The 12,896-nt window shown below is 33.3% G+C and overlaps 1 protein-coding gene across 4 annotated transcripts in view; it reads left to right on the top strand.

Moving 5' to 3' along the window:
- Uchl5 (ubiquitin C-terminal hydrolase L5) overlaps nucleotides 1–12,611 on the top strand; it is a 43,631-nt gene extending 31,020 nt beyond the window's left edge. The window contains exons 8-11 of one of the 4 annotated variants that reach the window (XM_057769935.1): nucleotides 2,813–2,915; nucleotides 4,107–4,220; nucleotides 6,153–6,251; nucleotides 10,560–12,611. In XM_057769935.1, the coding sequence (XP_057625918.1) occupies nucleotides 2,813–2,915; nucleotides 4,107–4,220; nucleotides 6,153–6,251; nucleotides 10,560–10,604 (361 nt within the window). In that variant the 3' untranslated portion in view covers nucleotides 10,605–12,611. Of the gene's footprint in view, nucleotides 1–2,812; nucleotides 2,916–4,106; nucleotides 4,221–6,152; nucleotides 6,252–6,851; nucleotides 6,995–10,559 lie in introns of those variants that run through there. The other 3 variants (XM_057769936.1, XM_057769937.1, XM_057769938.1) reach the window with 3 other exon arrangements.
- The last annotated feature ends 285 nt before the right edge of the window (nucleotides 12,612–12,896 follow it).

Genomic DNA, 12,896 nt, shown 5'->3' with positions numbered 1-12,896 from the left:
ATGTCAATATCATTGCTATGCATAGTTCCTCTATGCATACTTTAGGAGAACATCAACTGTAGAATTTTTTGCATTCATCATGAAAGAACATAGAAAACTTAGAGAAGATGCATGTACCATATGGAGTTGTGTTTTTACTTTTCCTGTTCTGTTTTGTTGATGTTCCAGGATTCCTTCTATTGCCATCTTTGTTGTGTTAAAAAGCTTCCTTTGGCTTTTCTTTTCGGGTTGCTTCCCTGTCAGCATATTCCATTTTCTTCTTCTTCCATAGTTTTCTTACAGATAGCTTAGTTTTTTCTGTTTCATTTTGGAAGGAAAGCCTTACAGAATGCTTAATTGAGCCAGGTGGTGGTGGCACACTCCTCTAATCTCAGCACTCAGAAGAGAGAGGCAGACAGATCTCTGAGTTCGAGGCCAGCCTGGTCTACAGAGTGAGTTCCAGGACAGCCAGGGGTACAAAGAAACTGTCTCGAAAAGCCAAAACAGCAACAAAAACAACAAAATAGAATGCTTATTCGATGGTCTTTTGAGTGTTTGGAGAATGTTAAACTCCTGGACTCTGACCACTGTGGTTCCTGGTATTCCTTATGCTGCTCTCAGAATTTTTCTCTTTATCTTCAGGTTTCTTCAGAGGTTAGGTTTTTCCTCTTCAGTCTGTGTGTTTGTAGTTTGCTAAACTTGAGGAGCTTTCAGCTGTCATCTCTTGGAAAGTTTAAAAATTCACTGTGTTCTTTTTCCTGGCTGTCAAGTGCTCAAATATTGGATCTCTCATTTGGTCCCATGGATTCCCCAGGCTTTTGTTGTCCTTAACTGCTTGCATGTTTGCAAACCCTGCCCCATTCTCTCCTTTCTTTAGATAAGGTCTTTGTATGTAACCCTGGCTGCCCTGGAACTCATTATGTGGACCATCTCAAACTCATAGGTCTGTCTGCATCTGCTGGGATTACAAGTATGCATCACCACAGCCAGCCCAAGGCTGTATTTATATTGGAATGTTTTCTGTCTCCATTTACTGATTCTTTTCGTCTTGCCTTCCATTTTGCTGTTGAGCCCATTTATTGACGATTGAGGTTTCTGTCTTGGTTATTATACAAGTCAGTAGTAAAATTCCTATTTGACTCTAAAAATGTGTTCATTGTTTTTCTGTGATTGCTAACTGAACGCTATCACAAGGACTCCGATAGTTCTGACAGAAGGTACTGATGGCTGGCACCTCACTATGGAGTGCCTTTTTACTCAGCTTGACGGTTTGTTTCATGGTTTTCAACTACCATGAATAGATCTACTAGAACCTGAACATTTTGATTATTATAATGAGATTCTGGATCTTATTTCAATTTCTTTTTACTCAACACTGTGCTGGCAGGGTAAATTGGGATTGCTGCCTCATTAATGTCAGATAGGAGCAGAAATTCACATTTCCCACCTGGCCTCTTGACACCTGAGGAAGAAAGAGGTTTCCTCTTAACTGCTGGGCAGCAGTGGGAGTTCTGACTACCATCAAGACTTCTAGTGACCCTCTTTGGCTAGGGGAGGTATGGCTTCTTTGTTAGTGCTCTCTGCATGCCTGTTCTAATGCTAAAGGGGGAGGGACCTCTTTGCTATTAGATGGCAGTGACAGTTCTGATTTCCCATCAGGCTTCTGATACTGCAGGTGGGTGTTTTTATTACCACTTGGCAAACATTGGAAATCACAGCTTTATTCTCACCCGTTTCTCCTCACTAACCCAGGCATCAGGCATCTCATTATCACTTAGTGAGGTTGGAAATCTTGGTTTTTTACTGTTGTTTTTGGGTATAGTATGGGGACTGTTGTCTAAAAGCTTGTGTCTTTCCAGCCTTCAGCTTTTCTTGTTTGATTGGAGAGCAGGTTTTTACTAGGTCTTTTTTGTCAGTGCTTGTCATGTAGGTGGGGAAGGGGGCTGTTCGTTTGTTTTTGTTTTTGCTTCAAATCTGGGATATGTGAGGCAAAAAGAAAACTCAGAGAATTACCCTGCCTTGTCATTCTGGAGCTTGTGTTTCTTAACTTGTCTGCCTTCTCTCCACCTGTGATTTTTCCTTTTTCTTTCTCCTTTTAATATATTATTTCCACAAATTTCAGTTGTATTTGATAGGAAAATTAGGGATAATGGAACTCTTTCAATTTTAACAAAATCTAGAAATTTTAAAACATTTTCATGTACTTCAAATCATTAGTTATATTGGTTTTTGTTCTTTCTGATGAGTGAAATTAATTATAGACTAATGCAAATGTGGACTTATATTCTTATAGTGTTCTGATAGCTTGAGTAAGTGCCCTATATGTTATAGTTAATTTCTAATATAATACTTTTATGGCAACTGTTATTGTCGTGAGCTTTTTATCAGTGTAATAATTTTACAACAGGGTATTTTATTCAAATAATGACACGTATTTCATGTTTATAAATAAAAGCTTAAAATATTAACTAACAGTATAAACTACATCATGACTTGCAAGAAACAGTGTAGTATCATCAGTAGAGTCTAGCAAATGTATAGTCTTGGTGTAATTCTTCTCTCTGAGATCTTAAGTAATAATTGTTGTATCTCTTATAACATAAAGAGGAATGATGAAAACATGGCATTTTAAATGTTTTAAGTGAAAATCATAGTAGTGTAGAACATTTAAAAATACTTGCAATTAGTGAAATTTATACGGTCTTTTGCTGCATTATCCTCTTTTTATACAAAACCTTTTTAAAATGCCAGTTTTTATTGTTTAGTGATAGTTAATTGGACTAGTAATACTAATGATTTTATAATTTTTATATATTATAAACTTTTTTTGTAGGTATAGTGAAGGTGAAATTCGATTTAATTTAATGGCCATTGTATCTGACAGAAAAATGATATATGAACAGAAGATAGCCGAGTTACAAAGACAACTTGCAGAGGTTTGTGGTCAGCTACATATGCACGCGTGTACGCACACATATACATAATCACAATGAAGTATTTTAATACTAATGATTTTATAATTTTTATTTTGTTGTAATTTTTTGTGCATATAGTGAAGATGAAGTTCAATTTAATTTATATCCTTGGTTGTGTATATCTGAGAGGATTGCTGGGGAGATACGTGTAGAAGCTGGAGGATGATATCTAGTATCCTGTTATGTTACTGTGCATTATATTTTTGAGACAAAGTTTATCACTAAACTTGGAGCTAGGCTAGTGGTCAACAAGTTCCAAAGAATTTCTTCTTTGATCCTCCAGCATTTGTGTTATAGGCATGTGTGTGGCAATTTCCTGGGTTTTTTTGGCTGCTGATGGTATGAACTCAGGTGAACATGCTTGAACAGAAAGCACTCTTGCCCCCTGAGCCTTCTTTCCCTGTGGCCTTTAAGTATAAAATTTCAGAGTAGGTATTGTATTCTCTCAGGGGAAAATTACTTTGATTTTCTTTTTCAAAATAGATTCAATCATTTAGATAGGAGATTAAAGGAAAATATTTGGAATTTGTGCTACTTAGTTTTAGTTACTAGCTTTTCCAATTGATATTTTTCTCAGTTTCTTAATGTAGCATGAAGATTATAGTCTTTACCATAAAATATTATCACTAGAATTAAATTTACCTAACGCTTAAAGACTAACAGGAGGTAAATGTTAGTATTGAGTAATTTTAGCTATTTTCTCTTATTTCATTATATAATTAAAGTATACATCTATAGGAGTTAACTAGGTATATATGAATGTACATGTAATATTTACTAATCTTAATGATTACCTTTTTACTGCTGTAAATATGATTGGAAAAGAGAACTAATGATAGAGAAAGTCTTTTAAAAGTTCTTTGATCACATCTTAGGAGAGTTTAAGCAGATATATTTTGTAGGTTAATGGATTGTAGCACTATAGTATGTTACAATATTGGTGGCAGATAAAAATGTCATGTATTATTATAGAACATAGAAATATGGAAGGTGTATTTAGAACTTTCATCCTTCCAATTCTTTATTATTCGGCTGATATTCTTGCCAAAATTAAATTGAAATTTGAAATAATTATAGTATCTTAATCATTTAAATGTAGTCAGGACTTAAGCCACAGTCATTAGGGTGCTGTTTCTTTTTCTTCTCACTAAGGAGGAACCCATGGATACAGATCAGGGTAGTACTGTGTTAAGTGCTATTCAGTCAGAAGTTGCCAGAAACCAGATGCTCATTGAAGAAGAAGTACAAAAGTTAAAGAGATATAAGGTATGTTTTTTCAGAATGGGCTACTTTAACATTTTAGAAAATTTTGAGATGAAGGTACGTTGAAGTGATTGCTTTCCTTCCCATCATTGTGAGTTTTCAGAATAAGGTATTGATTACCTGGTATTTGACAGTTTCACTTTTTAAATTTTATTATGAAAAGATTTTTACTCTGCTCAGTGCCTACTGTTCTTCCTGAAGTCCAGGACATCTTACCTATGATCATGAGGGATAACTAGGACCTCTTATCTATAGGCTTTGAGAATTCCTGTGCTGTGTAATGTGACATGTTTCAGATTCTTCAGGTTTTTCTTGATCAATACTTGCAGTCAGTTTTGCAAGTGAATAATGAATTTATGTTTTTTGAGACTATCTCAAATGTAGTCCTGGCTGTGTAGCCATTCCTGGCCTCTAACTCAATATGTATATAGTATGTTAGCCTTGACCTAGTGGGTGATTTCCTGCCTCTGCCTTTGCAAGTGCTGGGATTATAGATACATGCCACTACACTAGGTGCTTGCCTGACTGCTTTTTCAGGTTAAGAAGTACATTTTTTTTTAGTACAAGATGAATTCATACTAATACTTGTTTAGTATTAAAAAGGCTTTCCACTTAATGCATAAATTGTATTTCTTAGTATGGAAATTTTGATTTCTCTGAACTTTACTCTTTTGCCTCATGAATAATAATAATAATAATAAATTTTAAATTAATTTGTTAGCATACAAAATAATGGATCTCATACCATTTTCATACATATGTGCTAGTACCGTTAATAAAATTAATTTTTTTCCTATAGCCTCTTTTGTTTCTTATTATATGTATCATTTTAAATGTACAACCAAATCACTATACCTTAAAATTACTTAATGTTTGTCTCTTGATTTTTGCTTTAAAATTCTTAGGTTTTTAAGAATCCTTATTTAATTTGTTTAGTTATCACTGACATTTATGTTATTCTGCCGTCCTCCTTCACTTACAGTCTGTTCAGTAAGAGTGGACGGAGGAGGGGACTTGGACTGCATGCCTTCACTTGTGTATGCTTTTCACATGGAGCTTGAAGTCGAGGACTTTATTTTTGTTGTTTTTGCTCACTTGTGTCAGCAGTGTCATGTTGTACTTAACAGCCAACAGATGACTCTTAAAGATTAAAGTAAATAAATGGAATAGAACTGAATCCAAGTAGGATTTTTTCAGGTTTGAGGTAGACAAGTTCTCAGAATACTTTAGGCAGAGAAGAAAGGGCCAAGGTTTATGGGGATCGGAAAGTAAGAGATGGTAGCTTCAGCCATTATCGTCCATGTCACATAATACTAAAAAGCCTACCTATGAATTAATTATAAGAGCTTGTAAAAAATCACAGCTAGTTTAAAAGAAATTAAAAATTCAAATTTATGTGAGGGAATGTTGAGATTTCTTACGAATGATAGAAGCTGTAACTATGGGAAAGGAGCACTCAATCGAACATCTAGATGGAATGTATAATAAATAACTTAGTGATAATGAAAGGCTAGAAGCAAGTAATTTGGAGACTGTTTACTTGCTTTTCAGTGAAGCACAGATTTTCTTTTTCCACTACCCTCACTGTTATAAAACAGTCCCCAAGAAAATTTGTTGATATTCAGAAACTAAAGCTGGTGTCATTAGACTGGGCTTTAGTTAGCAGTTATATAGTTACAGTAGCAGGGGTGTGAATTTATCTTGTAAACCTTAAAGTTGTTTTTTAAATATCCTTGGAATGGGTCTTCCCCCCCCCCAAACCATAGCACATTTTCTAGAATGGACTTTTAAAAAGCCTGTTTGCTACATGTTTTGTTGTATAGTCTTTATTATCAGTAGAAATCAAATCTCATTTCTTGTACTGTTTATGAGGATGGAAGATTTTATGTTGGATACAAAAAGATAATATAATCAGAAAATGTGTTTTATTTTCAGATTGAAAATATTAGAAGGAAGCATAACTACCTGCCTTTCATTATGGAATTGTTAAAGACCTTAGCAGAACACCAGCAGTTAATTCCACTTGTAGAAAAGGTACGTATTGCAGTAATGACTATTCAAACTCAGATTAGATGCTTCCCTAATACATTGTTTTAGGCATGAGTGGATATAAAGTTTGAAGCTTTTTAGTTTTACTCTTTTGCCTAGTGTTTTGCATTCTAGGAAAAGGAGTGTAGCCTAATACTTTAACACGAAAACAAAGCATTTCCCCATGACTTTAGCATTCCATAATTCTTAATGTCTAGAGCTCAGCTTTTTCGGTATTAAAACATTCCTTTCTTTTAAATTTTTTTTTCAGTGTTAATAACTGAAATAATGGATTTTTTTCTTAGCTAATTTTATAAAATTTTGCATTGATACCATAGAGTTTAGAACTAGAAGGGACATTTTGGGGGGATTAAAAGATTTTATCGGCTAGCAAATAGAATCTAGAATCTGTCCCACTGAGGGACATTTAACATAAATACGTAGAAAATTCGGATTTATTTTTCATTGTTAGGCACTTAATAAAATATTTGTGGATGAATGAAATACAGTTAAATTGTTTGTAAGTTTATATTGTAAATCAGCTTTTCTGAAAATGACCATCTCTGGATGCTCTTTAAATTACATGTTACCTGGCCCCCTCCCCAGATATTCTCACGTAGGGGAAGGAATGTTTAATAAGTTCCCCAAGTGATTCTAATGCAACTGATCTGTGTACCACATTTTGAGAAACACTTTGAGAAGACACTACTAGGCAAATAAAAATTTGGACCATTAATTTAAAGACAAGAATACATGGTAGGTATATTTTTCTTATTGATTTTAAAGTGTACAAAACAAATACATTTTTTGTCCCAGATTATTTCTTATTATAAATTTCACATAATACTGAGATTTGAATCCTAATATATTTGTGTTTGCCTTTTTACCTGAAACATACGACCCACTCTTTAGCATTAAATGCGGATTTATTGTAGAGGACCGAAACTCTTTTAATGTTCCTCGCTAAGATGGGAAATTAATTTTCAACTTTTATTAACAATTAAGACCTGATGGTCCTCAGATTTGTTTGTTAAGAGGATATCTAAATACAGTATTCTTTGAAACACCGTGAACTGTTTCTGTTTTGAAAATACTAGATAGAGTTAGGTGTGGTGGTACATGCCTGTAATTCTAGTATTTGGAAGTGGAAGCAAGTGGATTCAGTGTTCAGGGTCATCTTGAACAAAATTTCTCATAGGGAACCTATGGAAAAATTATCACTTATACAATGTAAATTTTGCTTTAACATTTGCTTTCAAATACAGTATTTTTGTATAGATTAGGTAAAACATTTGTGATTTAAATTCTTTTCCATGACAGTAAAGTCCCCAGATTATTATTTATTTTTTTGGGAATTTAGAGAGAACATCTTTGCATTAGAACCATAGTTACTTAGTTCACTTTGTTTTGACACAAGGTGGCAGTATCTGAATATATATTACTGTAACACCAGCTCTGTTGATCTTTCTGTTTGTATACTTTTTAAGGAAAGTAGTTATTGACTGTCTAGTTTACCTATTCAAAAATTTTTAGAAATTAAAATTTTAATAAGCAATGTATATATTCTTTCTATACATACATTGCTAACTGCTAGGTTGTGAGGGTATTTGGATTCAGCATTTGGTGGAATTGTTTTAAATTGTTCATCTCATTTGTGTAGCTGCACTTACATTCTAGGTATTTTGTTATGAAAAATAAATGTATTCAACCAACGTGTGGAATGGTTTGGGAAAAGGGTGAAATAATTATAGGGTGCTGAATAGTATCGTGTGATTAGTATTAGCATTATGCTAAACGTTTGGACAGAGTAGTTCCTAAATAATATTCTTAGAGCAAATGTATTTTATCATCCTTTTTTGAGGGAAAAAACAAATTATTATACTATGTTGAAATTCTGCAAATGGATGCTCATGTTAAAAAGAAAGCAAATTGAGGAACAGGTAAAAATAGATTAAGATTAGATTTTAAAATTATATGCAGTAAGAAGCTGTCATTATGTTTGTTAATCATAGTACTTTCAAGAATTGCCTGTAGATTCTAGAAGTGGATTTGGAATGTGTGGAATTCTCACGTGTCTGCCCCAATCACCCTTTAAGTGTGAGAGGGAGTAGGATGAAAAAGACAGAAAAGATGTGTCACTCTAAGTAGTGATGCTAAATGCCAACCAAAGACAATGCTGACAGCCTATGTTCCAAGTAGTTAGGACCAAAATCTTTTCATTTTAAGAAAAATAAGCAAAATAGAAGACTTTAATTTTCCCTTGGTCATATAACTATAAAGACATAGACTAAAATTTTATGGTTTTGTTATATGAGAATTGCATACTTTGCATAAAAACTGCTCAGGAGGTAACCTAAAAGTAGTTGTAAAACTTGTTGTACCATATACCAGTTTTGTTCTTGAAACATAAAATTAGCTAGATTAAGATTCCATTTGTGAACCTTCTATTTATTCAGGTATACTTACAGCACTAAAAAATGTTACTGCGTTTGTGTGTGTGTGTGATTGCAGCATATATATGTATAATTCTAAATCACTGTCAATTCTAACTTTTTAAACTTCTAGTGCCTATTAGATAAAATCATGAATGTAGTTGATAGAGGAATCCAAAATTATTTCACAGTATTGAAGTTTGAATCAATTGATAATAAGTAACTAACCTTTAAAACTTTTTCTTTCCCTTAAAGAAGTAGAGCAATGAGCACAATATTTTTGTTAATTTTAGCAAAAATTCTGTACTGTATTCAGAGTCTAAAAGCAAAATAGTAAATACTTAACTTTATTTCACATTATGCCTAAAATTGAGTTGTGTTTTCATTATTGGGGAACAAGAAGCTTTTCTGAGGATGGTGTTGCATCAGCATTTAGGCAGGACGACTGTGAGCCGTAGAGGGGAAACTGTCTCAAACATAAAGAAGCCAAAAAAAAAAAAAAAAAAAAAGAAATTTTGTATAGAATAGGGTATACATATTAAATTCCTAATTATGTTTACTGATTAAAAATGTTCATAAAGCAACTAATTTTGCTATTTTTGTACAGTAGTTAGACTTTAGATAGTACCTATATTTTATACATACACATTTTTTATAATAATTTGCTCTTGGTTTTGTGTGGTTTGTCTTTTTTTTTTTCTATGTTGTTGTTTTTTTTTGTTTTTTTGGTGCAGAAGTTAAACCTGAGAGCTTCTCACAGGGTAGGTAAGCACTCTACCACTGAGCTACACCCAGCTATTTTTATTCAACTGGCCTTGAATTAGTCTTTTTACCTCAGCTTCCCAAGTAACTGAGATTATGAGATTATAGGCCTGTGCCACCACATCCATTAAGTCTAATGTGTAGCTCTCAATTTTTTCATACTGCCGCATAATAGTTAACTGATATATAATAAAAGTTATAATTGTCCTAGTTATCCTATCTTTTAATTGTATAATGCAGAATTCTAATGTACTGGTTTTTCAAAGACCAGCAGAATTGGTGTCACCTGAGATGAGACCTTGTTAGGGTTGTAGAACAGTAGGCATTTTGATTCCCGAATCATCACTATATATTTACATAGGGGCCCCAGTTGGTGTATGTATCTTGAAAAGCACTACTAGAGAACGCAAGTGTCTTGGGCCTCTCTTGAAATTTCACTATTTGTTAATTGTGTGGCTTTGGTCAACTTTGGTAATGTCTATAAGCTTTGGCTTCTTTACTTACTAAAGAACAAATAGAATTACTGTGTTAAAGCTGTACAGTAATGAGGTCAAATGACATCATGTGGAAAAACATTTAGGTCGAATAAATTTATTGATATATTCTTTTAGTGACATTATATTAAGCTCACTAAAACCATATTAAATTCATTTATTCCAATATAACAAAAGTATAAAGAATTTTTTAGACTTAGTTTGAATAAGAAATGGATAAGTATGTGTATCTTTGGAATTGTTATGGTTGAGTTTGATTTTCTAGAATTATTACAATTATTACATTTCATATTCTGTAAACCAAAGATGTTCATATCTACTGAGGGTAAATAACTAGAATTTAACAAAAGTTGTTGCAAGGGGTAAGTAATAAACTGCCATGTTCTCAGTATCTTAGAACACACTCAGAAATCTCAGTATTTGTTTGTTTATTCATTTCTACCTATCTTTTCTATGTTGCCAGTAGCTAGGACTACTGTTCACCATACAGCTCTAGTAGTGTGACCTATACATATATCTTATTTCTTGAGAATACCATTGGATGCATTTTGTTTTAATATTATCTAAAATAGTCTTTGAGAAGTTTAATTTTTAAACTTTAATTTTTTTATATCTTTAACTTTTAGGCAAAAGAAAAACAGAATGCAAAGAAAGCTCAGGAAACTAAGTGAAGAGGATATTTGGAGCTGCACTTATTTTCATGGAGACCATTACATATTAAGGGAATTTGAATAACATCCTAATGGACTCAGTGCACGTTTGGCATAGTACCAGTCTGTCTTGTCCTTTATGCATGGATTCAAAAACGTCTTCCCTACTTGCATCATGTGCATGTAGTGCATATTAAATAAAAGTGGCATAAAGAGTGCTGGCCAAATTCTGTTATTTGATATTGGATCTGAGAGCTTTTGGTACTCTGCAAAAATATTTATAGTAATGGACCTGGAAAATACACAAATGATACTTTTTATCTGTAGTTGTTCTTATTAATACTTTTATTTGTCAGCTTAAATATATCTAATTTAAAAATGTCAGATCTTACTTAAACTGGGTCCTCTGCTTTTAATTGTGGCAAAAATAATCAGTATATTTGTTTCTGATATGTGTTTTGCAGATCTTAAAATTGAATTTTATCTCACACCAATTTGATTTTTTAAGGCCAGTCATTTGGAAAGAACACAATTTTTAATGATTTACATTGCTATCTGTAAAGAAGACAATAAACTTCCCAATTTTATTTTAGCAAACTTTCTTCAATTGTTTGAGGTTATTTGTTTATATATTGTAGGATTATTTGAGGAAGGTCTGAATATTTTGCTTCAAAACAAAACTGGAGGTCAGAACATTTTGTAAATCTTAGGGTTCAGAGTTACTCTCAAGTTTTCAAGATCTTCGAAAATTGAGGGTTTGATAGTTTGTTATCTGATTCTTTTAAAAGATTGCAGTGGTAGTAGAGGATTCTTCTGTTTCCATTTAGTTTCTAGAAGCCATGTGTGTTATCTCACATTGGATTTAAAGACCTGACACTGGAGGGCTTTTTTAAGTTTTTTGAGACAGGGTTTCTCTGTATTATAGTCCTGGTTGCTGGAACTTGCTCTTGTAGACCAGGTTGGCTGCAAACTCACAGAGATCCTCCTGTCTCTGTCTCCCAAGTGTAGGATTAAAGTAGGATTAAAGGCATGTGCCACCACTGCCCAGCCCTACACTGGATCTTTGTCTCTTAACAGTTGTTTCTATTTTTCTCCCAAATTAAACTTTTTTTTTTAAGATTTATTTGTTATGTATACAGTGTTCTGCCTGCATGTATACCTGCATGCCAGAAGAGGGCAGCAGATGTCATTGTAGATGGTTATGAGAGTAGCTGCTGGTTGTACTCAGGAGCTCTGGAAGAGCAGCCAGACTCTCTTAACCTCTGAACCATCTCTCCAGTCTTGTCCCCCCACCCCACTTAAACTTTAAAGGAAATTTTCATTATGAACATCTAAGCACAGTTTTAAAATCAATACATGGCTTTTTAACATTTTTATGTAAATTATTTTATTAGGTTAGTTGTGTACACATTTTCCAGATTTGGATTCCAACTTTGATTCAGATTCAATTTATTTAAATTAGTATACAAACTGATATTTTATGTTTTGGCATTTTCATACGTATTTTTTTTTTTTATTTTCCTCCTCTTTACTCATTCTGGTATTTTTTTTTTTTTTCACAAAGCATGTTTTGACCTCCCAACCTTCCTCAAAACCAGTTTTATCTGTCTTATGGGTCCTTTATAATTTCATAGTTTAAAGACTATGATCTGGTGAGAGAGAAATTGTGTGTCATGCATCTTCTGAGTTACCCCACTTAGTAGTTTCTTCTGTAGATTCTTTATTTTTCTTTACAGATGAATAAATTTGTTATGCATAAAATTGTTGTGTATAGTACCACGTTTTCATTATCCATTCACCTGATCTCATTTCCTTGCTATTATGAATAGAGCAGTAATAAACATCTCTGGGAATCTAGAGTCCTTTGCATAGGTGCCCATGAGTATGTGGCTGGGCTACATGTTTCATTTTGTTTTGTCTTTGAGAAGCCTCCACACTGATTTTCTTAGGGGCTGCACTGTCTGTCCCCCAAGAGCAGTGGTCCCCATTCAGGCCAGCCGCGCTATGCATGTCCTCAGTTTGTTCTTTGTTTTCTCCGTACATTCTCATTCAGGGGAGACAGAGTCTCAAAGTCACTTTAATTTGCATTTCCCTGATGATTAAAGATGTTGAACACTTTAAAAAATATCTATTGGTGATTTTCATTTCTTTTAAAAACACTATGTAGTTCATTACCTTATTTATAAATTATTTGTCTTTCGTCTGTCTATCTGTCTGTCTGTCTGTCTATCTATCTATCTATCTATCTATCATCTATCTATCATCTATCTATCATCTATCTATCATCTATCTATCATCTATCTATCTACCTAT

The sequence above is a fragment of the Chionomys nivalis genome, chromosome 5 (genome assembly GCF_950005125.1).
Source record: "Chionomys nivalis chromosome 5, mChiNiv1.1, whole genome shotgun sequence".
NCBI classification, from domain to species: domain Eukaryota; kingdom Metazoa; phylum Chordata; class Mammalia; order Rodentia; family Cricetidae; genus Chionomys; species Chionomys nivalis.
This window is presented reverse-complemented; position numbering and strand designations above follow the sequence as displayed.